This window comes from Xiphias gladius, chromosome 11, assembly GCF_016859285.1.
Source record: "Xiphias gladius isolate SHS-SW01 ecotype Sanya breed wild chromosome 11, ASM1685928v1, whole genome shotgun sequence".
NCBI classification, from domain to species: domain Eukaryota; kingdom Metazoa; phylum Chordata; class Actinopteri; order Istiophoriformes; family Xiphiidae; genus Xiphias; species Xiphias gladius.
Window position 1 is genome coordinate 26,374,275 of NC_053410.1, and position 26,044 is coordinate 26,400,318.

General features: G+C 37.9%; 1 protein-coding gene across 12 annotated transcripts in view; it reads right to left on the reverse strand.

Annotated features, from left to right (window-relative positions):
* Positions 1–1,592: 1,592 nt before the first annotated feature.
* Positions 1,593–26,044, reverse strand: part of col13a1 (collagen, type XIII, alpha 1) — a 151,447-nt gene continuing 126,995 nt past the window's right edge. For 9 of the 12 annotated variants that reach the window (XM_040138564.1, XM_040138563.1, XM_040138556.1 and 6 more), the window contains 4 exons: positions 25,535–25,570; positions 21,298–21,384; positions 14,593–14,631; positions 1,593–6,150 (listed from right to left, as the gene is read on the reverse strand). In XM_040138564.1, the coding sequence (XP_039994498.1) occupies positions 6,118–6,150; positions 14,593–14,631; positions 21,298–21,384; positions 25,535–25,570 (195 nt within the window). In that variant the 3' untranslated portion in view covers positions 1,593–6,117. Of the gene's footprint in view, positions 6,151–11,316; positions 14,453–14,592; positions 14,632–19,790; positions 19,869–21,297; positions 21,385–25,534; positions 25,571–26,044 lie in introns of those variants that run through there. The other 3 variants (XM_040138557.1, XM_040138560.1, XM_040138558.1) reach the window with 3 other exon arrangements.

The window sequence follows — 26,044 nt, forward strand, 5'->3', positions numbered from 1 at the left end:
CTGTACAGATTGTTATGATTCTTGATACTGGGTTGTATAAATAAAATTTTACTTGACTTGACCCAACACACCATGCTTTCCAAATACAGACAGAATACACAGGCCCAAGTCATTTAAATAAAATAGGCGGTTTATCACCATCAGTTTCGGTCTTTTTTTACGACCATTTTCACATACTTAGGAAGCACAAGCAGCCATGAGTGAAAATCCATAAGCATGCTCCCTCTCTCTCTCTCTCTCTCTCTCTCTATGTGGAGCATGCGTGATCTATGGAAACGGCTGCTGTTGAGGTTGCATTGCAAGGCACAGACTAGCTCTGTCCTACACTGGGGAATGTGACGTGATGCAGTATTTATAGCGCCCACATTTGCTACTCTCTGGGTTATTACCAATGGTGTGGTGGTGTATTGGTAGGTGGATATACTGTCGCTTCAATGGACCTACCCCCTGACCCGCAACTCTCCCTGGCCACTAATGTAGTGTAATGAGGAATGTAACTCTGTACATTTACTGAAGTACTGGTACTTTTACTTTACTTGAGTGTTTCCAATTTGGCCAACTTTATACTTCTGCTTCACAACAATTCAGAGGGAAATATTGTACTTTTTCTCCACTAAATTTCTTTGACTGCTTTAGTTACTATTTTCTTTACAGATTAACATTTTACATTGCCTACAAATGATGCACTGCTATTACACTTCCCAGCAGTATACAAAATAGTTAAAACTAACTCCAACTCTACAAAGTTCCACAGTAAAATGTGGCTTACACATACAATTAGGTCATATGTCCCTAACCTTAGATATGACCCAAAGGAGCAGGAGTACAGCGCTTAGTCATCATGGTCACATGAGTACGACCCATAGGAGTGTACCGGCAGCAGGCCTACCCGTACTTGGTTCTCATGGTAACATTAATAAATTTGGTTAGGTTTAGGCACAAAAACTGCAAAGAAAGAAAAAGATCATGGTTTGGGTTTAAATAAACAGAGTTAGAGCACCTTTGTGGTCATGGTTGCAATAACAAAACACAGTTAAGGATGTGGAACAGTCATTGATAAAAGAAACAACATTGACTGTAGGTCTGAAATGGGAAATGATCGGCAGTCTCTCTGACTTCCTCCTTTTGTCCCATCATAATCACTAGGTCCTCTAGAGGTCGCCTAACAGTGAAACGTAACAATAGACGGTAACAAGCTGCTGGCACAGGCGACCTATGGGGTCATTTTTTGGGGGAGAACAGACTCTTTCAAATCCTGGAAATGCCCTTGGTCATGACCAGATATTATAAGGAGAGAGAATTTGAGAAACGTTGGAAAAAATATCACTAAACCAGAGCTCTGCAGAATTATACGATTCATTTCAAAACATTTGAAATTCATTGAAATGAATTTGAAACTCATTGCAGAATTTTATAATTCTGCAATGAATTTCTAGCAACAGGATTGTGTTAGAATTGAAAAAAGGGATGCTTCACAGCAGTCATAGTAGTCAAAAACACATTAAAAATCCAACAACAAGAAAAGACGTGCATGCAGACAAACTGATGATAAGAACATCACTTCCACTGAAAATGGGTTTCTTTATTCTGAGTCAGTGACAAATTGCTTAAAAATTTTACTTGTACTGAGCAGTGAATCTGTTCGGCAATCAGTAACAACAGCTGCCATTGTTTGGATTATAAAAAGTAAAAATAAATTCTTTTGGAAAGCAAAAAACAATATCATTACCTTACAAACATTCAGTTCTGACACCACACTAAAATAACAGGTATGGGTTGCAGCATGTGGGCTGCAGTGAACACTTCACCTGTGGTTGGAAGTCATATTGAATCTTGGAAAACAAACTTATACGTGTCAGTTCAAGGTTGTGGTAGCACAGAAATCTGCTCAAAAGTCACTCAGCTGTCAGATTTCTTTTGACTATGCAGAAAAAACATCAAATGTCCAGTATATCTAACGTTCCATTACAATATAGGAAGAAAAGGTGAAAATAAATGCAAATAGTGCTTCATACAGGCTAAACAATAACATGCAAATTCTGTATAATGCCCACTCACCCATTCTCCGATGTTGTTCTTACAAGTACAGAATTTCAAACCAACACAAATTTTACATCAAGATTTCTTTTTGATCAAAAATAAAGCAGGCTAACTCTGTTTATGTACAGATGATTTTTTTTCCACTTATTCTTTGTTACATTCCAAATATAAATGCAAACAGTGTGACCCAAAGAAAAAATTGCGCCACTGCTTCTGTAAAAACAAAGCAGATAGTGTTAGCGCTTCACTTGAAGAGCTCTCTGAGGCATGAGTATATATATTTACATATATACACATTTGGTTTGTACTGCGTATAACAAACCGTTTCCTAGCTTGCTGTGATTCACCTGTGTGATGCACTTTCATGCTTTCAATGTTCCTGTAATGCCTTGAATTCCATGGCCACAGAAAACAGTCATTTCTTATTGTCTTGCATATATTCCATGCTCAAGACACCCTATATAAAATTGTGAAGCGGGAGGATCAGCTGGTTCCAGAAGTGTTTTTCCCCAATGTGAACTCACATTTCAGATTGTTCTTGTAATGATCTCCTCAATGTTACACAACATGGATGCACAGGACTGTCCTTGACAATGTATCAATTACATATATTTATGCTGTAATCACCAGTTTGATTTATTCCAACATTCCAACATATTCTGAGAAATCCTGTTGCGCCTGTCAGTTTGGCATGGCTCTAAATACTACAGTACCCACGAGCCTCGGCGGCTGTTAGTATGTAGAAGAAGCCAGTAAGAGGCATGAATCAGAGCTGGTGAAACTAATTGAACCGACTAACTTACTAACTACATACTGAAGATGAGTTATGAAATACCTCCACAGTGACAATGGTATAGACACTATAATGCACTCTGAGGTGATCCAGTATAGAAAGTATTGACCTAGTAGCCCGGTTCCAGACCTCTGAATCACTGACCACATTTCTGAATCATTCAATGATTCAGATAGGTCTGGTCTTTTGCCCCAGGTGTAGGGAACAATCAACAAATCAGAACTTTGTAGTCAGAATTAAGAATGAGGAAATGGTCTGGTTCTAGTTGGAAACAAGCTGCCAAACTAAAATCATGATAAATAGCTACAGAAAAACGGCCACAGAAATGGTGACAAGTGTTGATGAGACTGATTTTACCGAAATAATAACTCTTACATTGATATATTTCTTTGACCATAGTGAAAAGTTAACTGCTCCTAGCAACTGCTACCGTGGCCTCCGGGGTGACTGAAATTTAGGTCTGGGGGGCAAATTTGATTTGGGGCAATCAAAACTAAATAATATTCCCAAACAGAATTCAGCTACCATAAACTTGGTGTCAGAAAGAATTAAGTGAAACAATCATCTACTATATCTGTGCATAATGGCTTACCAGAAGAGCTCATCAAGTAAAAAATACATACTGCACAGAGTGGTGACAAGTCTGTCACACTATCCACGCGTTTCACAGTTACAGCTTTGCATTTGACACAAAACTGGGTTGTTTTCTATAACCCAGATTAATGCATTCAAATTTTGCGAGTCCTCCTTTGCTTGCATAAAGAGTACACTGTTACTACTCTATAGGTTAAAGATACAAAAAAGTTGTGACAAAGCAAACCAAGTAAATACAACAGGGTATTAGGGCCATTGTAGGTTAAAAAAAACAAAACAAAAAAAACTTGATCTAAACTTGCAAAGTGAAGCAATGTGGTTCCCTGACAAAAACAAACACTTTTTTCTCGCAAATTCAGCACTTTAATCTCAGAGAATATCCAAGTGTTTTTTCATAAATTTCCAATTTTAATCTCAGAGAATATCCAAGTTTTTTTCTATAATTTTCTTCTTTTTTTTTTACCTACAATGGCCCTAATATGCCGTCGTAAAGCAAATAAGGAAAATGAACAACTTGCTTTCTTTATAAAAAAATGTGTGAGTTTCATATTTGTGCAAAAGAGAAATGTGAAATTTAAAGCAGAAACTACATAGAAACTTTCAGATGTAAAATGTTAAAGATGCAGGCCCTAATTTTGTTACAGCAACCAACAATGACCCAAACTTTCCTCTCCATTCTCTGCTGATGTTTTTAAGATTTGTGTTTGTGTGTGATTTGTGTTTTGTGTTTCCAAACACATCAGCAGTGAGCTGAAAGGAAATTATGAGAATGGGAAGAGCCGTTGAATACTGTAAAAAAACAAAACAAAACAAAAAAAAAATCAGGGGAATGTATCTTTAAAATAAATTATTTGGTGAATGCTACATTGCCCGACGGGGAAGTTGTTATTTAAATGGCAACTTTAAGCAACAAACAACAACAAGTAAAATCACATGTTATTGCGAATTATGGTTATGACACCTCATTTATATGGCTGAGAGCTCAAGTCACTGCATTTTAAGAGTACTTATAGGTTTACAGACTAATTCCAAGCAGATTGAAAATACAATCCAATGAACAAAACACAACCAAATAGAGAAAACAATTAAATAGACAAAACACAAGTAAGTGGACAAAAAAGTTAGAATGTGATATTTTCTTTCTTTGCTCACGTTTTGTCTTTTTCATTGTGCTTTCTCAAGTGGCAGTGCTTTGAGCTCTCTTGGCCAAGTAGATTTTCAGGCTATTTTCATTCACAGGTACAACCTTTGTCTGAAATTTAAAAATGAACAATAGGTAACTCTCACCTACTAAATAGTGTTTTCTAAGTACACTTGCACCTGTTGACACAATGAAAGACTTAATTTCTTTCAATTCCAAACTAATGAAATCAAAAAGTGAAAAAAACAACAAATAAATAAAAATGAAACACCATTTTGACACCGGTCTGTATACAAGGCAGCTGTCAATATGACATAAGGAATGCTTCTGTACATTTGATTTGAAACAGGAAAGTTATTATTATTATTATTTGTGTTCAACACATGGATGAAGGGCATTTTCTTAGGTTATTTGCATGTACAGTAACAGCTGTAACAGCCGACTGTGGTGTTTTATTTTTTTTTCTTTAACTAAAAATCAATTTGGAGTTACAAAGCAATAAATCATGTGAAGAACGCCGTTGTCTGGAGAAGGTTTTTGAGTCAAAAGCTAAAACACAAATCTATATTTACATGCAGTATATCTTATTGCATGTTACAGAGCCTGGATATCCTGCATGCAAATGTGAAAATGGTAAAGACTTGCAAACTGTTGGTTAACAAGAGACCAAAATATGTTTTTTCAAAAATTATAAATTTATCAAGAAACAACTATTAATCATCTTTTTGTAATCAGCACATGATTACTGCCCTTTGAATTCCCTCTGTATGTAAAATAATGTTTCATCAATGCAATCTATTTACAAAGACTGAGTACTTTTATACATACAATCCTTTGTCTTATATTGTACAATACTTACAATTACAGCATTGAATTGTGGTGTCCTTTAACACCTCAATACACAAAAGTATAGATTATCTCATATAAATCTATATCTCATATATGACCAGACATGATGTGTGAACCTGGCTTCAAAGTATTTCCTATGCTGCACAATCATTCAAATAAAATGTAATAGCTGCAGTTAAAGGGATTTTTAAAAAGGCAGTATCAAGAAGGAATCATCAAGAGGGTCTCCCTTTGTTTCTGGTTTTTCATGGAAACACAAGACATCTATCTGCTCTGTGAGCTGCTCTGAATTCCTAATCACAGTTGCAGTATTGATGTCATATCAAACACAACAAATAGCATGTGCTAAAGTGTCCATGACTCGCTTTCACAAGGAGTTTTGTAGATCAAAGTGTATGAAGTCATCAGCAACACATCAGTAAATACAGTGTCTCCCTGTGGCTCTGATGGTTGTCCTATCCTGAGAGCCTTCAATGACTAACTAGCTAAATCTAACTAGGATGGTGCAAGTTTGTACTTTTCAGTCTCACTGAAGTTAATGTGCTCACTGCTGCCACTGGAGCCTCCAACATTACTGGCCCTGGTTCCAGCTTCCTGGAAAAACGCTGAAAATGCCAACTCCAGGGTAAAAACTCAAAGATATCTCCAAATGTCTTCAAGTTTCCTTTCTGCGGCTTCTTGGAGACAGTTGCGGGTAGCCCTACTTCTTAGCCAGTTGGAAAGGATGTTGACCCTTTAAATACAAGTGTGAACACAGTTTAGTCACTTCAGAAACACAAGCAAAAGAAATGAAAGATACTGACATTGGTAATGCATGAAAGGTTATTTATCGTTAGGCTTTGATGTCGATGTGCATTTTCCAGAGTTACCCGAGCTGAAATGCCGTATTATACCCACTTTCCCTCAACCAGCCTTGTCTACTCCAGCTTTACTTTTCCTTGACAGGTGGTTAAACGGTCAATTCTAGCCATATAATATAATATTTCTCTTACAATTTTAAACAAAAAAGTCTTTCAACCTCACACTCCCTTGTGGCAATGCCTAGCACCACCTGCACTCTATGGTACGTTTTGAAGATTTTATTTACCTGTAGATATTACCCGGCTCTAACCCTCAATGACCTAGAGTGCAGTGTTAGGGTCTTACTGACCTTATGCGGCCTGCCCATTTTTTTGTTTGTTCCATTTCTGTTTTTGTCTCTCAGTACACATAGTTCTATATAGCGATAGTCGAAGGTTCAGACTGGTTTACATAACCTAAAGTTTCTCTAAAATGTGAACACACATCCATATTGATGAAAAAGTCACACTGCCAAAGGCTACAACACCATAAGTGCAAGATTAAAAGGCAATCGCTGAAAATGGCACTATGTTTCCCGCAGTGCTATCTTCAACTGGCTTACTTAATGTGCTACAACACTGGGTCAAATGTTTCTATCATGGAAAACTTTCAGGCACACTGATGCTCTCACAGGTTATTACTGGGGAATTTTATGAAGCCCAACATTATCTGTAAATCCGAGCTGCATGAATGCTTTGGTTGATCTGGCTGTTTACAACGTGTTTATACTAACACTGGATAAAAATTTGTTTAGCTCCACTAAAGTCAGCTAATTAGCAATTTACACAATTAATTTATAATTTCCGAATAATTCCTTCTCACAAAGAATCACGTAATCAGCAGATTATCCTCCAGACATTGCTCAAAATATGCTAATTTCATTGAAAGGTGGACTGAAATTGGGTTGTATGAAAACCTTCCCTAAAGCAATGGTGGTAAAGTTTGCCTGTAGAAAAAAAAAACATCAATCGTGGTGTACTGTAGTTATACTGTGTTGTGGTCTAGGGACCACATTGATTAAAACAATCTCATAACGAGATTGTTACACATTGGTGCAAATTGTTGAGTCTGAGAAAAAGCTCTTCCTTTTAATTCCAGGATCAAAGGTGCATGAGCAGCCTTACACGGTTTAACAACCTTGGGATTATATCGAATTCTGCTTTGACGTATATCAAATAGTCTCGCCTAATCTGCTTTTTCAGATCAAAAACTCATCCAACAGATTCTTCTATGATCAGATTCTGAAAAATAGAGTACGTGTATCCCTTTTCACCAATTAACAGCCAATTATTTAACTGTAATGACCTGTTTTTTGGTCTTGCCACAGTGCTTGTCACTGTATATGCAATGCTCTAAATGACTTTATTAGTCTATCTTGTTAGGAATTAAAACTATCAGATCTACGGGGTCTGGATTCCTGAGTCCCAAATTCTAGGTCAGAATGTCATGTCTGACATTTTATTATTCATAATATTTATTACTCGCCCATGAAACAGCCTGCTTGCTGCCTTGACAAAAAAAGGACTCGGATTGTGCTGGACATCATGACAGCTGTTTATAAAAGTGTATGTTGAGGGATATTTCATTAGATGTAAAAGATGTTTTGGTCCTTGTGATACTGTCTTGATACTTGGCCTCTTCTCTCTCCCGTAGTTTTGTTCTTTCTCATCTCTCTCCTCTCTCCTCCGTTCGCTTTCTGCAGGTATTTCTGACCCTGGTGCTGCAGAGTCTGGATCTGTGACTGCAAACCACCTACTGTCCCCATGATCCTGCTCAACACCCACTGTTTTAGTTATTATGATAATCATTACTATTATATTTTGTTTTATTAGTATTAATATTCACCCTATTATTATAATTATTAGTTTTATTATTAGTCTCATTATTATTATATAGCTTTATGTTATGCGTCTACTGTGCTATAACCCCCCCCCCCCCCCCCCCCTCTCCCTCTCTCTCTCAACCCAGCTGGTCGGGGCAGACACCCCCCCACCATGAGCCGGGTTCTGTTCAAGGTTTCTACCCAGGAGTTTTTTCGTGCAACTGTTGCCAAGTGCTTGCTCATGGGGGAATGTTGGGTCACTGTAAATACAACTATAAAGAGTCCTGGTCTAGATCCTCTCTATATGAAAAGTTCTCTGAGATAACCTCTCTTATGATTTGGCTCTATATGAATAATATTGAATTGAAATTGAATTGAATTGTCTTCCCACCACAAAAAATTGTTAAAAACAATGTTAGAAAAGCTCAAACAAAAAATCATTTCATTCAGTCCATGCTTTGGGGCACACACAGATTCAGCTTTAAATCAACGAGGGTTAGCATTCTTCAGAGGCAATCAGCACTTTACACTTTAGACTTCATCCAGTTAATATAAACTTAGGTAAAAGCAATTCCATCTAAACTGAATTCCCTCAGATAATTATTGGTTCTTTTCCCATAGAACAACATTTATTTATTTGACATTTTTAGATGATAACTAAGAATCAAGAGGGTTATTCCTGTGTCAGTGAATTTGCAGTTTTTAAATCACAGCTGCCTACTGACTAAGACCTAATCGCAAGGACATGTTCAGCTGAACTTCAGCTAAACCGGATATGAAGAAGTTACCATATAAGCTTGACCCCACATGGGTGAATCAGAGGCATGGCTACAGAATTACGCTGTACCTCTCAGAAAAATTGCAATTGGGGAAATTCTGCTCTAAGCTTACGGATTTCTGATTTTCCACTTCACTGACCATATCACTTATTGCTGAGGAAGGAATTTAGAAATACTACTCGAACAATACAGTGCATCTTTTATGAGTTCTAGGCTAGTTATACCTTCGATTAACACAAAAATACTCCATGTATCAGCCTGTACACATGTATGCTATATCATACAGCATTTTGCCCTGCAATAACTCTGTAACAGTCTACTGCCTATATAATAGCCCGCAAAACAAATACAGTTTACATTACATTCCCTGTAAATTGCAGTGTAAATTGGCATTATGATATATAAAAGATTTTTTTTTCTTCTTAGTCTTATAGCCTTAGTTGACTGTGTATTTCGTATGGCACACTTGTCTAAACTCTTCACATCCTTCAGGTACTGGTCTTTGGCTACTACATTAATTAATACACTCACTGAGCACTTTATTAGGCACACCTGTACACCTGCTTATTCATGCAATTATCCAATCAGCCAATCATGTGGCAGCAGTGCAGTGAATAAAATCCTGCTGATACATAGATAAGTCACAAATGTTTAGTGACTTATCTGTGTGACTTCTGGGTCTTCACCCATCTACCCGAATACAGGCTTATGCTCCTTCTCGGCCACTGTGTTCCTCCAAGGAACATCGTCTGGTATTGCTGTCCCTGCACACAAGGCAAGCACAGTCCAGACTGTTCCTGTTTGTGGTTCCCTGATGGTGGAACAAGCTACCAAATGTTATCACTGCAGGGGCCTCCCTCTCTGTCTTCAAGAACCTCAAGAACCTTCAAGACTCATCTCGTCTTAGAGCACCTCCTCTCCTAAGACTTCTACAACCCCAACATGCCCAACTAGTACTTACTGGGCACTTTCAGTAAATGTCTTTACCTGATCTACACACACTATCTTATTGAATAATTTTATTTCTTAGTTCTTACTTCAGGTTCTCTTGTTGTACTGAAGCTTTAGTGTTGTCCCTCTGAATAAAACCATCTGCCAAATGAGTAAAAGTAAATGTAGATACAGGTCAGGAGCTTCAGTTAATGTTCCCATCCAACATCAGAATGAGGGAAAAAATGTGATGTCAGTGACTTTGACCATGGAGTGATTGTTGTTACCAGACGGGCTGGTTTTAGTCTTTCTGAAACTGCCGATCTCCTGGGATTGTCAACCGCCACAGTCTCTGGAGTTTTACTCAGAATGTAGCCAAAAAGAAATAACAGTTAGCAGTAGATCTGTGGAAGGAAACAGCTTGTTGATGAGAGAGGTCAGAGGAGAATGGCCAGACTGGTTTGAACTGACAGACAGACTACGTTAACTCAGATAACCACTCTTTACAACTGTGGTGAGCAGAGAAACACGTCCAACCTTGAGGTGGACGGGCTACAAGAGCAGAAGACCCCTTAGGGTTCCAATCCTGTCAGCCAAGAACAGAAATCTGAGGTTGCAGTGGCAACAGACTCAACCAAACTGGACATTTGAAGACTGGAAAAACGTAGCCTGGTCTGATGAATCTGGATTTCTGCTGAGGCAGCAGATGGTAGAGTCCGAATTTGACTTCAACAGCATGAATCCATGGACCCAACCTGCCTCGTGTCAACAGTCCAGGCTGGTGGTGGTGGTGTACTGGTCTGAGGAGTGTTTTCTTGGCTCAATTTGGGTGCTTTAATACCAATCAATCATGGTTTGAATACCACAGCCTGTCTGAGGATTGTTGCTGACCATGTGAATCCCTTCATGGCCACAGTTTACCATCTTCTAATGGCTACTTCCAGCAGGATAATGCTCCATGTCACAAAGCAAAAGTTGTCTCAAACTGGTTTCATGAACATGACAGTTCAGTGAACTTCAGTAGAACAGCTTTGGGATGCTGTAGAACAGGAGACTGGCAGCATGAATGTGCAGCTGACAAATCTGCAAAAATGATGTGATGCAGTCATGTCAACATGGATCAGAATCTCAGAGGAATGTTTCCAACATCTTGTGTAATCCATGCCGCGAAGAACTGAGGCTGTTTGAGAGCAAAAGGAGGAACTACCCAGTATTAGTATGGTGTTCCTAATAAAGTGCTCAGTGAGTGTACATCTCTAATACACTTTTTCAGTTTGTTAGATACAGTAATAGCAAAAATTTTGACATTTGACACTACCACAGGTGTAAATAATAAATGAATGATGGCTGAATTCCAGTAACAGTAGCCACATCAGTTTCAAGCTTCTCGTATTGTTCATATCTGCTCGCTGTCACACACTGTCATGGCTTATTGAGACACTTAAATAATACAGAGCTATCATTAACGCCATTTGTAAGACCTGTGCTTTACTTACTAGAACAAGTCAAAATGTCTGTAGTGAAAAAGACCTGTTAAGAAATATCTCTTTGGATTCCAAAACTAATGCAGAACTAAGGCAGATATGACACCTAATAAACAAAATTACACAATGACATTAGTGTGAAAATGAGAATAGTGTTGTCTTCATAAAATCATATACAGTGAAGGATTTTAACCTTTAGAGCTATATATATATATTTCCTTAAATCTGCAGCAGATTTAAATTAAACCTCAGATGCAGTGATCTCTAGTGACATTTATGTCATTTCCCTTGGACACAGCAACTTGTTTAGACCAAACAACTGATGCAGTTTAATCAGCAACTTCTGAGGATGCAGAAATGTAGTTTTAGAGATTATGTGGTTTTGTTCCAGACAACACAGGTTTAAATCTGTCCTCAACCTGGAACTGCAGCTAAAATCATGGCAGAGCAACAGCCACATAATCTGAAATGATGTATTTCTGAAATGCTTTTGTTTTTTTAATTTGTTTGTAAAATATGTCTTGCCCGTGATGTCCACACTACACCAGTACAGTAGATTAACCAATAATTAATGACACTGCACTTAATGTAATTAATCTCGTGGCAATCTCTTGCCTCCATAAGTGAGTATGTTTAAAACATTATGAGAACAAAACAAAATCCTCAGAAATTAATTAATATTGATAGTCACTTTGAACACAATCGACATTTTGGACATTTCAAAACATATCTGGCCTCAAGTATTTAAGATCCATATCGATATGGATATGGCAGCAAAATGATGGCCAGCAGGTGGCATGAGTTAATGTGAGGTACTGTGCAGCAACAGCACATGATGAATATTTTATTACCATCAAGGATTCAATAACAATCTCTCATGGCTGTCAACATCAAATCCAGGCCGAGCAAAACACGAACAAAGGTTTGTCAAAGAGCAGCAGCATATAATGGATCAAGCTCCACACGGGTCAGTCCATCCATTTCTTCAACACCGAGTCACTTGGTAAAGTTAATGAGGTTAGCTTAATGAGTACAGTTACACCATAAAAAATACTTGTGGATAAAATGTTCTACAGTTCTTCATTTAAAAAAAAAATCTCCATTGTCCAAGCAGGTTACAGCTTTCTTCATAAATGGATGAGATAATGTGACAACTGCAGCAGTATGCCTTCAGGGTGAGCAGCAATATTTCCATCCAACAATATGGTACGTATTCTATGCCTCAGATTAGAAGGCAGATAAACAAACAATCTACAAACACTACAGTTAATACACTGAGCATGATAGTCATAAAGCAGGAAGTGGCTGCCCATAAAATTTGGCAAAACTATTTACAGCTAACTGAAACCAGAGGGAATATACAAGAAAAACAACAAAAAAAAAAAAAAAAAAAGAGCTGTTGCTTTCCTGCTGTACAACTAAACATTTTATTTTCAGGATCTTGCATGCCTTCATGCCAACTTTAAAGCTTTGAATGGTTAAGAGATCTTGGTTGACACCCTCCTCCATGACATAAGTGTTGAAACAAATGTTAACGGCAATTATCTGGAATTTTTTCCTCATTAACAATGAGGTATCAGACCTCAGAGAGAGAATTTAAGGCCGTCCCCTAATCACACCACTTGGCACCCCTTATATCCACTTAGGGTGGATATAATGCCTGTTAGAAGTTGCCTGTTAGCAGTTGCAGTAAGTAAGGTGTGAATCATGTGTCATTGCTGTGCCAACCCATACATACCCCTTTCCCCAACAAGCTAGGGTTCTTAGTGAAAAAACCAGGACATCATCCCTCACTGGCTTCCCATCCACCCACCAACATTACCAGTTGTGTTGTTTACTATGCCTGGCAAAAGTGGAAGCTTTGCTGTCAGGAACCATATAGCCCAAGTGATAATAGCATTTTGAGGCTATTATCAACATTTGGGAGAAATCTGATAACAATATATTGGCCAACAGTCATTTTGTTTCAACATAAACACAAAATGCGAACACCCAACCTTGATACTGATCCCTTACACTTTTGTTTTATTGTGACCAGGATATTGAGCGTAACATTTTATGGAGTAAAAATGAACCTTGTGCTCTCTGGTGGACAAACTATGTAGTACTGAAACTGTTTCTAAATTACCCCAACCTTGTCTGGTATATCTCTGCTGCAATTTCTTAATATTTATCAGCTGCAATATACATAGATACCGATATATCTGCAATTAATTAATATTGGCAGATCTGTCAGCCTCGTCAAATTATTGGTCTAGCTTTAGTGCAAACTCATGTCTGTCGGTGTTTTTGTTCTTGCTATAGCACATACAGAAATTTTCATCCTATATTTATCCATGAAATACTTTAAGTGACATTAATCATTTTCATTTTGGTTTTTGTTTACAATATGAAACCTATGAATCATGGCGTAACACATGGAGCAAAGATGAAAAAATGCAGTAAAAGTGAAAAAAAAAACTTACTATTCAGATTGGAAGTTGAAGAAAATTATTTACAGGATCCATACCAAACTTCATGTCTCTCTGGCTATTATTTATCAAAATATCTTACTAAGGACCAAAGTGGTTTGACTGATGGACAGATCCATCCTTTGGAACTATCATTAATGGAACAAAAACACCCTTCAGTCTGGGGTCAGCCCTAAATCGGATATTTTAAATCTGCGTGTTCATCAGTACAATTTGAGCACATGACCAAAAATTCTAAGACTTTAAAGAGCCACTCCATTAACATTTAGTCACTTTGAAAGTAGTGTAAATACACTGCTTGTTTGTTTTTAAGACTTTATCACAAAGAGGAGAGTTCAACTAAGACTTTCCAAATGCTAACACATAATCTTCCCAGCCTCATAACTCAGTGCAGCATGGTCTATTACAACAAAACAAAACAACATAATGCAATAAGTTAATAAGCATTATCCACTTCACATTATGCACAAATATCATGCATATGTAGCAACATTATAATTTTTACTTATCCAATCATATTAAAATAATGCATAGATATAAAAATCAAATACATAAACACTATCATATGTTTTAAACAATCTGTACAAAAATGTTGCCATATCTTTTTAGGATTTTTTAAAACTTTTTTCCATGTATAACAGAATAGGGAAAAAGTAAAAAAATAAATATCCTATGTACAATCACATCAGCCATTCCAAAGTTATTGTCACTGCAAGAAAAAAAGCAAAAAGCAAGAAGAAGACATCAAATATTAGTTCAAACAATGTTCATGGTGAAATTTGGATACAGTATGTGAGCTACTACATAGATGAGGAACACAACAAGACAGCATCAAACTCTCCAACTTACTTTATTCCAACATCCTGGTACAGGTAAGCCATCATCCCCCTAGAAAAAGAAAAACAAAATGTGAATTGAAAATTCTGTACGCTGCAGAGATTAACAATATTATCATGCAAGTGTGAAGCAACAATGCAAATAAAAGCAGTTTACAATTATATTAAGAAAAAAAACATTTGAAATCTGTATTTTTCTTTATAAGGTAGCAAAGTGGTAGGAGTTATTTTGGCAATCCGGGGTTCTGGCAATAACAGTCATGTTCTATTTCAGCATATGTATTGTAGGTCTGTGCCCAAATAAAAAATGTCCAAGTCAAATCACATTTCCCAGTTACTGCACGTGCTAGTGGTTCCATACTCAGTATTATTACTGACAAATTTCACCAATTCATCTTATCTAGAATCAGGGTTGTAGCTATGATTATGGACATGAACAACGTCATGTCACGGGTTATATTACTAGAAATATAGGGTCAGGGGTCTTAGATTGATCTAAATCCATTAATCCTGTTTTTTACAAGAACCATTTATGTCAGATAACATGAATGACAGATAATGTTCTGCTTCTTTATTTTTTTTCCCCACGGATGTGGACTTGTACATCCGACTTGTATTTCCAGTTTCCCAGTACTGGGAGTTGAGCACGTTTCAGGCTACAAGAGTGCAGGGCACACCAACAGCATGTGCTGGTGTTGAGTGGAGATAAAACAATATGCCTCATTATCCTTCCAAAATATTCAGTTGTTGGCTACATAAAGCTGATAACTTAACTTACTTTGATAATTGTGTTGATTCTACATGCATATTATTTGACAGTATCTAAACAAAAATCTACCACCTCATACGTATGTTGTTTTATGACAGTACTAGATACAAGAAATAACCTAAAGATTACAAAAGTATTTAAGTGGAAAATGGAAAACAATTATTAGCACTAACAGGCGCTAAAAGTTGTGTAACTTAACCAAACTGCAGGAGTGAGTCTCTCCAAAGTCAACAGGCAGCAGGAATCAGGAGTAATATCCACAGGTTAACAAGCACTGAGTCTACTGTCTGACTATAGTACGTGAACAAATCTGTTGAACCCTGAAGCTCCCAAGCAGTCTCTTCAGCATTCCTCGGTGTACGGGCTGCAGCTCAGCATGTACGGGAATTGTCGACAGAGAGCGAGTCTGCACAAGAGCTGGTATAAGCATCAGACATGTGGACTTGAGTTTACAGGTTGGAAGTACTATATGGAGTCAGCCGTGAGAGCACACAGCTAAGGTAAGTACCAAGGGGAAACATGTTAGTCAGTCACCACCTTCACTGCTTATAGCTAAACTCTGCCACACAGTACTGAGTGAGTTTGTAACACCATTTAGGGTTGCAATGCATTCATTTATTTAGCTGACAGTTTGGTAACATATAACAGCAGTGTGAGATTCTGCATAGGCATACGAGTTGATGAATGAGACTGCATTAAAACAGTAATTACTTCAATTGTCCATTCATTTTACACATTATCATTTAGGCCTATTCCACACGTATACAGGTATTTTTTAAAACATCGCTTTCTCTATGTGTTTTGGCCTTTCATCCACACGCAAAGTGTCACTGAAAGTAGACCTTTTGCAAAACTCCTTCCTGGGTGAAGATGTTCTTAAACTCTTGTTGCAGTGTTGACGTGTAGACAGGAAAAAAATTAGTTTTTAGTCCAAATGAATATAGGCTCTTTGAGCCAGACTCCTTTAGGTCAATGATGGGATCTGGCAACCGTCTGAAAGCCAATTGCTTTTTTCTATTTTCTTTTTTTATTTTGGTAATCAATACAAGACAGAATAATACGATGATTTTTCGACACACTATTCAGCCATGGGCACTCCATGCACTGACTGAATGTTGTGTTGATGTGCGTGTCGTGACACCAATCACATGTGATGAAAAATAAGGATCGTACCATCAGGTTCGGGGGGGGGCTGACAGTCTACAGAGCACAGAATGGTTTGTGCTTTGGATAATTTATTGTTTATTTTATTATTTTATTTTATTTGATATGGACATCGCAGTAGCATTAGAATTGTAACATACATTTATGCACAAGAACCAGATGCACAGTGTTTAGTGTTTTTAGCTAAACGCTAATTTACAACGTTCAATATAAATTAGATGTTCAATACACATGTATAATAGTGTTTGATGTTTTTACACTAATGTTGTTATACCTAACATTACGTAAAAATAATGGTATTCTAGAAATTTTAAAGTTTAATATACTTACAGTGAATAATTTAAGTGATATGCACGCTCACATACCAATCATAGATCAAAACTGCATTATCCGGCTGAATTATAACCAAGAAGAGGTACCAAATGAAGTGCCATTTGGGAGCCGAAAGAGGCAGCTCTTATTGCTAAACTGAGCGAAATCATCGGGCTCACTAATAAGAGCCAAAATTCCCATCACTACTTTGTTTGACATTAGAGTGTGCGCTATTACCTCCGTTGTTTACATAAGGCGATTTTGTGCAATAGCAGACGTAGTCAAAATAGTGTTGGTTTTAACCTTGCTAATAGGACTTTTTACATGATTACACATAAATGTATCAGTACACACATAATATTCCCCCGTCTCTCGATGTGCCATTGTTGTTAGCCTACCAGAACCGGTAATAACTTTTTTTCAGGTTTCTGATTGGCTAACGGTTAGGGTTGTGTTGGTTTTGGCATGCTCGTGACAGTGCTTAACAGGGTATTTTTGGGAGGAAAACCCCCATTTTAATAACTACCAATGTATGTGTGGACTAGGCCTCAATTCTTATTCACTGACAATGTGATGCCTTTCATCATATTTCTCAATTTCAAAGGTTACATTTTTCGTTGGGAAACAAAACGTTGTCAACAGATATTTTTGTTCTAGATTTCGTTGATAAAATAACACTGTGTAGCATGCTCCGCTAATCGATAAGAATGACAATTTGTAGGAGCCACATAACACATTCAACAGTTTAAATCAGTTTAAATTTTAAAGTTTTAAAGTTCACTTTCAGATTTTGGGTCAATCTGAGATGAATTATGGTGACTATGGTGCCGTGTTTTGGTCACAATTGCAAACACAAAGAGGTCTGAATTTGCTACACCTCTAATTTAAGCCACTGATTAGCCTCTCCCTATAGTAACAGTTGTGTGTACTGTAGTATTTACAACTATTTGCCACAACAAACAGATACAATAAAAACACTGCAGGAGGATGGTACTGTTGTTCCAGTGCTAGCTGAAGCTTTACAGTTTCTGGTAAAGACAGACTCTGAGAAGAATAATTAGTAATTATGCCAAGGTTTCACTCTTAAATTAATAAATTGACATGTTGATATGCTAAAAAATTCCAAAACATAACCTTACCTGTGAAGTTAAAATTCAGAAATGATAGAGACTTATATTGTGGACTCCTTTCTTCATTACCAGTTTTATGAACCATGATCAAGGTATGGTACCTTCCAATACCAAATCTAACCACCTAGCAGTCATATCTCCTCTAATTATGTTTATATACAACTAATTTGCAACAGCAAATATGTGTGAAAGGAAACATAATTGCAACTGGATTATGTTTTCTATTAACAAAATGAAGAAATTTTGTTTTATTATTATCGTATTTTGCTAGTCCCAAAAATGTTGATACTGAACATATCAATAAAATGTTGCTACTAAATGATAATGTATTTTTTTCCTGCTAGAATATCCCACTTTGCACAATTTCTACTTGTAGCGACTGCAGCACTGTTAAACATTTCTGTGGTTATGTTTAGGCACTGGCAGTGTTTGGTTAAGGTTCGGGAAAGATCCTGGTCCGGTTTAATGCAGAAAAAGTTCACAGTGACTTCAGACACAACCTGTTTATCTACATTTAACCAAAAACAACATCTTTCACGAACCTAAGCCAAACCAGAGACACGAGTCTGGGGGCAAATCCCCGGCTCTGTTGTCATTTTCGTGGACTCTATACCCCCACCATCTGTCCCGATGATCTCCCCAACCTACCTATGATTCCGGTGCAGTTCCTAAATATAGTGATTTGTTCATTCAAAACAAATATTTCTTCAGAATCCTACCAGTGATTACGTTTGTCACCACAACATGATAAAAATTTCTAGGAGACAGGGTTGCACCTAGAATCCATTAGCCTTGCAAAGCCAGACTACATCTCGCAAACTCAGTTTTTGATATGAATTTGGAGATGCCCTGAGAATTGACTGTGCATGACAAGATGCATGTCTGACCAGTAAGTAGGTTAAGGGGAGTGTTTGGATAATGACATAAGTCACCACCCCCTGAAACTGCCAAAAGCTGTTAACAACTGTTTAAACTAACAATGTGTTCTTGTTGGCCTTATTGTGCTGTGATGACACATCTGCTTGATCAATCACTATCCACAGCTGTGCCAGCAACTATTGGTAGTACTTGAAACTCACTTTAGTATCAACGTCTGAGTAGTGTCCAAATTTTATTTTTACTAACACATCCCCAAAGCGGGTGGTGAACAGTGGAAACAAAAGCAGAAACCATGACAATGGGTTGCTTTATTAAATTTAGGATTGAAAAGCAAAAACAGTGAGCTGGCTTTGTGAGGCTAAAAATCAACACAGGAAATCTGAAAAATGAACCATTTTTCATTGATGCCTCCCATACTAATAACAGGACCCTGCTTTCTTTGACCAAAAAAATTAATTTAGTTCCTATTGCTTTTCATCATCTCTGGTATACTGTTGCCTTGAATATGGAATAAATTGGTGCTCCATGCAAGAGATGGTGCAGGAAACAAAGGGTTATGAATAAAAGCTTTAGTATACTTAATATTTTCAATTTCAAAGCTTTACACAGAAAAGATTATTTTTGGTTATGTAATTTGTGATATCAGTCACAATCATATATCTGCATCTAAAGTTAACATAGAAAGTTTTAGTTGTTGTGATGAAAAGGTTGAGTTGAATGAGTATTTGTTCTCAGAGGGAAAGGCTTGTTCATGTTAGTTCTATGGGAGGTCAGTTGGAAAAGTTCTGTCTTATTAATAGATGAGTCAACTACAATACGTAGATTTTAACTTCAATGCAAACATGCATTTTCTTGGTAAATCTACAGTGCAACCTATGATTGCCCATAGTCAGGGGCGTGGTTAGAGATGGCCAGAGGCATGCTGGGAAAAGTGAAGGGAAAGAAAGAGCACCATACCACAGGGCAAGGGGCATCCAGCCCGTCCAGGCCTGGCAAGCCTGGTTCACCTTTCTCCCCTTTAAAGCCTCGGAAACCCTGTTTGTAAAATCAACGATTTAAAAAACAATGTTGCAGCTCATGTGCAGCAGAGGAGTGTTTGTCCTTCACTGCTTGATGGTAGGAGGATCTCCACTTCTGTCCACTGGGTGACTGGATACAGGTTTCCTAAACATGCAGGCAACCTGGGACTGACAGGAACTGGGCTCACTGAGATGAGTTTGAAACATTTATAAAGCTTTCAGGTGCAGGATGTGATGACCAATTGTTTCTTTGATAATAAATCAGAGGTTACTTCACTACGAGAACTTGGTTCAATGTAGAGTTCTGCTGACAGCCCGAATCCTAAGAGTCCCACCAAAGTATTGGGTTTCGAATCAGGCTTGGATCATTTTGTTACGTAATTATGGGCTTGGGTCAAGTTTGAGTTTCAGTCATTGTTGCTTCGGGTCAAAAGTAACATGCTGAGGTGGTGCAGGCATGTGATCAAGATGCTTACTGGATGCCTCCAGGGTAGACCAATAACACGCTGTAGGGCGTACATATCCCATCTGGCAGGGGAACATCTTGGAATCCCGCAGGAGGAGCTGGTGGATATGGCTAAGGGGATGACATCTGGGCTACCTTGCTTAGCCTGCTGCCACCACCACCCAGACTCAGAAAAAAAATAAATAAATAAATAGATGGATGGGTGGTTACAGGTTTGGTTATTTTGAAATGGAATTTCTTTCTTCTCTGTGGCTGTGCAAATTGTCTATGTTCATGTATCTCAAGTGCCCAGTGCACAATGGGTAGCCGGGAAAAGAGCCAGAGTGTTGCCGATGTGTTGCAGTAGCCTGGTGAGCTAATTGTCAGTAATGGATGAAATAAAACAAAAATGTTTTAGGTCTGGTAGGGGTCTGAAATTTAAAAGTCCCGTCCCATTTACCAAAGGCATGGTTTAGGGTGGGGTTCGGGTCTCAGTATTCAGCCTGTGCAGAACTCTAGTTTGATTGTCTCTGACCTGTCACCTATTCTTTAACACGAAGGACAGGGTAGCAGAGCTGCAGGAGAGAGGCTGAAAATTGAGACAAAATGCTTTGGGATATTTTGATACTCATCAGCAGAGGCCGCCTGATTCCTGTCTGTCTCATTCCTGGAAAAAAGAGGCTCCCCAGGCAGAGTTGTGTTCTGTTGTCCATTCAAGTCAATTTTCTCCCTAATAAATTTATTTTCAAATGAAACCTTCTTAATCTAGGGTTTCATCAATTCAATCACATATCTCCCCATATCTCTGAAATGCTGCACAGAACAACTGGACCAAACCCTTCCTGGGGTTTATTAGAAACACTGAATACCAGAGCCAAAAGGAAGCTGACTACTGAATACAAATCTTCAGAGAAAACTGAAGCTCTATGGGATTATGTTGTATTCTAAAATAGTGCTCCTTCCCTTTGCCTCTTGGCTACACATCGGACTACTGACATACCAACGGACAGGGGGCATCTAATCCAGGTGCTCCTTGGTCTCCCTTATCCCCTTTGGCCCCCCTGTTGCCTTTCTTGCCCCTCTCTCCCTGCAAACAACAGTGTATTAAAAAAAGACAAACTTTAGTCCTCCACATTAAGCCACACATGAAGCAAATCTTTGTTTTTTGTTCTTACATATATGTAATTTAGGCAATACGAAAAATAAGTTATTTTAATTCACTAATATGTTTGGTGTGCCTTTTGCTATTTTATAAAGACTATATGGTTTTTAATGTAAATTTAGTGGAAAGGGAAGGTAAATACAGGGAGGGAAGAGAGCTTACAGCCAGTGCAGTTGGTAAGCAGGTTTCATCCAAGCATTTTACCAAACACTACCTACAACCTACTGTACAATATGAGCAGCTTTTGGAATACTTCTTAATGAGGAGTGAGAAAGCTAAGTGAGAAGGCTGTTACATGTATACTCATATACTAATTTTATCATGGAAGATAAATATGAGAATGAGCAACAGGATAGTGCCCAAAAATAAAAGTTATAGAGTAATGAAATGGTGAGTAGACCATGTGAGGTGGCTGGCTGGTGAAGCATTCCAAGCACGTGGCCATTCTAGTTGAGTCATCATTACAAACTGCATAAAAAAAAGTCTGGTTCATTGAGAAAAAGTCAAGAATGTATACATATAAACTTTAAAAGCGCAGTAAGCTTTTCACCACAATGCACACATTGAGACATTTAAAAATGTCCAGAATGGACAGATTGGTTGACAAAGTGTTTTTTGACAGATTGATGTTCATTTTCTTGTTTCCTACCAACAGGCGGCAATTGTTTTAACCATGACTGTGTTCTTTTCCCTAATGTTAAAGAAGTAGTTCTTGGATTCGTGAGGATAAAGGTTCCCTAACCTTGACTAATACGTTTTTGTGTCTAATTTTCAAAGGCAACAAAAATGACTTATTTTGTCTTTAAAGTGGAACTCAACCAATTGTACACATCAAAGTCTGTTTACAGGTATTGCGGAGCACTACTACATATGTGAAAAAAGTGGTATAAAACATTTTGTGGCTTCAGAGGCAGCAGTGAGAAGTCTGATAAATTGCTTTGATATCGCTTGAGTCAGTGCCCCCCCTAATTTGCGGGTGTGAAGCTATAAAGAAGTGAGTTTACCGGACCTCTACAGCCCACGTCTAGTCTCTGCTTGAGGTTAGAGGCTCCAGACTTAATCAGCTGCTGCCAGCATAACACAACAGAAACTCTGGCTGTACTATTGGCAGTTGAGTTGCATTGTTTCTGCTTTATCAATACTTTTTTCTTTGAACTGTAGATCGTGAGTCCAACAATGTTAAAACAGTGCAACACTAAATCGGTGGAGTACTTCGTAAGACTTCATTCTTACTCTATGCAGTTTACAGGATGATACTTAATCACTGCTTGATAGTATTAACAGTATTAACAGAATACCTGCTCACCAAGTTCAAAGGCTGTAAGGGTTCAGTTAAAGAAATTACAACATTATGTACAGGGAATACAGTATAATAAGAGGAATAACCTGATGCCTGACTGCAATGTTCTCCCATTGTTATCTTAGCATCACCTACGCAACTGGAATCTCCTATTTTAGACTTTCTTGCAGTTAAAAGCTACAGTCTGCCATGGCTCAAATGCTTTTGTCTCAAATGCAAAGCCCAGCTGTGAGTGTTGCTAGTACCAGAAGCTGACATTTAGAGATCAGATAGGTTCATGCAGTCACTGTATGTGACATGAAACATTTCTTTGTACAATCTTGCTATTCTTTGACAGAGTTGGGAAATTATTAAGACCACTCCATGAGCTTTTAGTGGTTTGCTAATCATAACAAGGCTACAGTTATGGCAAATGTATTATTGGCACCTATTGTGAAGGCAATGGTTATACTGTATGTTGAAAGGTTCAGTCTGATTGCTGTGTAGAAACTCATGTAAAAAATGAAACTGTCTTAAAAATGATCAGCTCAGAAACATGCAAAAATGTTGATGTACTAGCATCTAAATATAGCATACATTTTGACAGTGATGGGAGAGCACTGCTTGCCAATTTGGGGTATGGGTCACAGGGTCAGGGGTTGGAGGGACCACATGAAAGCTTGCAAGGAAGAGGGACTGTTAAGTAGGAGCAGGAGGAGTAAAGAGGTGTAAGAGCAGAAAGATTAACCAAGGCCAAGGTTTGTGAGAGGGAGAGAGGGCAACCCGGCAATAAACAGAGCCACGGGCCACAGAGCAAGGTGGAGGGAAGGAAAAGGGGATAGGAAGACCTGCGGAAACAAAGGAAGACAGGACAAAGAGTAAAAACACCAACACTATCCCATAGCTTTGTCTTCAACACCTTCAACTGGACAGTCAAATTGAGGTCTGTTTATGAGAAGTATATCCTTCTGGTTTCTGTAGCTGTACATTGAAAATATTGTTTTTTTGACTAGAGGCCAGTTGAATGTGCTGAGAGGGCTTATGAAAGGTGAATACTTAAAAGATGGGAGTGGAAATATTAAAAGAGTCACAGGTTAATGGGAAGGAAACAGAAACATTCTCTAAGAGGAAGGGTATGTGGACATTACAAAGAGTTTCTCTGATACACTACAACCTAGAGATGAAATGCAGTTTTTACACACTATCATTTGGCAGGGTTGATTTGATATTAAGTGTCAATTAAAGGAATAGTTCAATATTTTGGGAAATATGCTTATTTGTTTTTTTCCAAAGAAGATGGATATCAATTTCATTTTTGTGTATTAAGTAAAGAGCTGGAATCAGGACCTGGTTAGCCTATCTTAGCATAAAGGATAGAAAAAGGGGAAAACAGCTAGTCCAGCTCTGGCCAAAGATAAAAACATGAACAGTTTATGCATCTGCCCACTACTTCTGTGCAGCATCTGTCTAAAGTTTGTCACCTCACTGTGACAATAAGAAATTAGGAAGCAGCTCACAGTCACTGCACCCAGCTGTTGTTCACCAATAAATAGTTCCAGCGCGTAGCTCCCCCTAAAAGCACAAATTGTCATTTGTGCATTTATGTATTGATTAAACAAACTAGATACAACATGAGTGAGTTATAATGTATATCAACCTGCAATAACGGATTTAGGGCCAATTGGGGCAGCGCAAAGAAGCTGTATACAAAACGCTGACATATTATTATATTATTGATATTGTATACGTGTGAGCAAACACGTTTGTTGTTCTGTGGGCACAGAACAACATTAGCATATATTTGGAGTGGTGTTTCGGGTCCAGTATTTACTCTTCTTTTAGCTTTGTTAAGGTTTCCACACACTTTTGAGAAAAATATCTGACTCTTTAGCTAAATGTTCCACTATGTTCACCAACTAGCCATTAACTTTGTATGTCTGCTGTTTGGTGCCAGGAAAGGTTGTTTGTTTATCAGAGCCTATTCACTGAAAACAGCTGCCTGCTGCTGCTGCAAAAGACACTTTGAGAGCAGTGAGAGTGAGCAACACCTTTCACCCCTTACACATACTTGTGTATTTGCCCCACTGTTGTAAAAATATTTATTGTAACTGTTTTAATGCACAGACATGAGACTGATATCCACCTTTTCTCACTTACAAGTCTAAATTGAATCCACATTATGATGTCACATACCTGTCTCAAGATCAAGATCATTTGTCACCATTATCATACTATATATATTTTTTGAAATTTTCTTTGTTAAAAAAAAAAAATCATATCTGGCGGTCTTTTGATCTGTTAAAGTCCAAAACAAAGCCACTACAAAACAAATACATTTGCCTTAGAAAGGCAAAAGACATCTTCATTTAAATTATTCAGAATTATTAAAAAAAATCAAAGGGAACTCTGACTCATCTGGCTATCTTTTCATGCGTGATATCAAAGAGAAGATCCAATTTATTGATATACAGCTCTTTAATTCACATGTCCTCCTTGAGAGCATCTTTGAAGTCGTCACAACTCTGCTCAGGTGACCTACTGTGGCCCCACAAGGCAGTTGCAACAGTAATGACAGATGTTAAATAATGTCGTGGATGCAAATACCAGCCTACCCTGTAATGTAACTCACAAAGATTCATACAGTGTTTAGTTGCTGAATTTAATGAGTAAAAGCATGGGAGTGACCTGGTCTGTGTGTATTCCATAGATGAAATATAATGGGTGCCCATTAGCCAGAGTCATGTACCTGGTTCCGCTGTCTTAATAAATGGAAAAACATGACAGGAAGTATCTTACCCGGTTCCCTTTGAGTCCTTGTGGTCCTACTAAACCCTGCAAAGAGAAATGACAAATAACATTACTTGCTGTGCATTTTTGCAGCTTTTGTGAAAATGCATATTTGCTACACTTGGGGGAAATAGGCTTGCTTCCTGTCTTAGGTCATGTTCAGACTGACATTAGCACTGTGTCAAAAAATGCGGTGCCCTCATTTATTTCAGTGAGGCTAAGAAATGCAGTTTCGTCCAGCAAGAAAGTTGAACCTGCCTCAAGTTTTGCCACAATGCAATGAGATGTCAGCAACAACCCGCATTAGCCTGTCACATACAGTATACAGTATATGTACGCACATATTCCAAGTAGATTACTTTGTAATGTGAATTAGGTAGTACTATTGTTTACCTCATGATTGTCCAGACAGATGACAAAATGATTGTTTTCTTTTTTTTTTTAATTTATTTCCTTTTTATTTGAAGTGTAGTAAGAAATATTAGGTGTCTGTTTGTGTCTATTATGTGTATGTAGTAA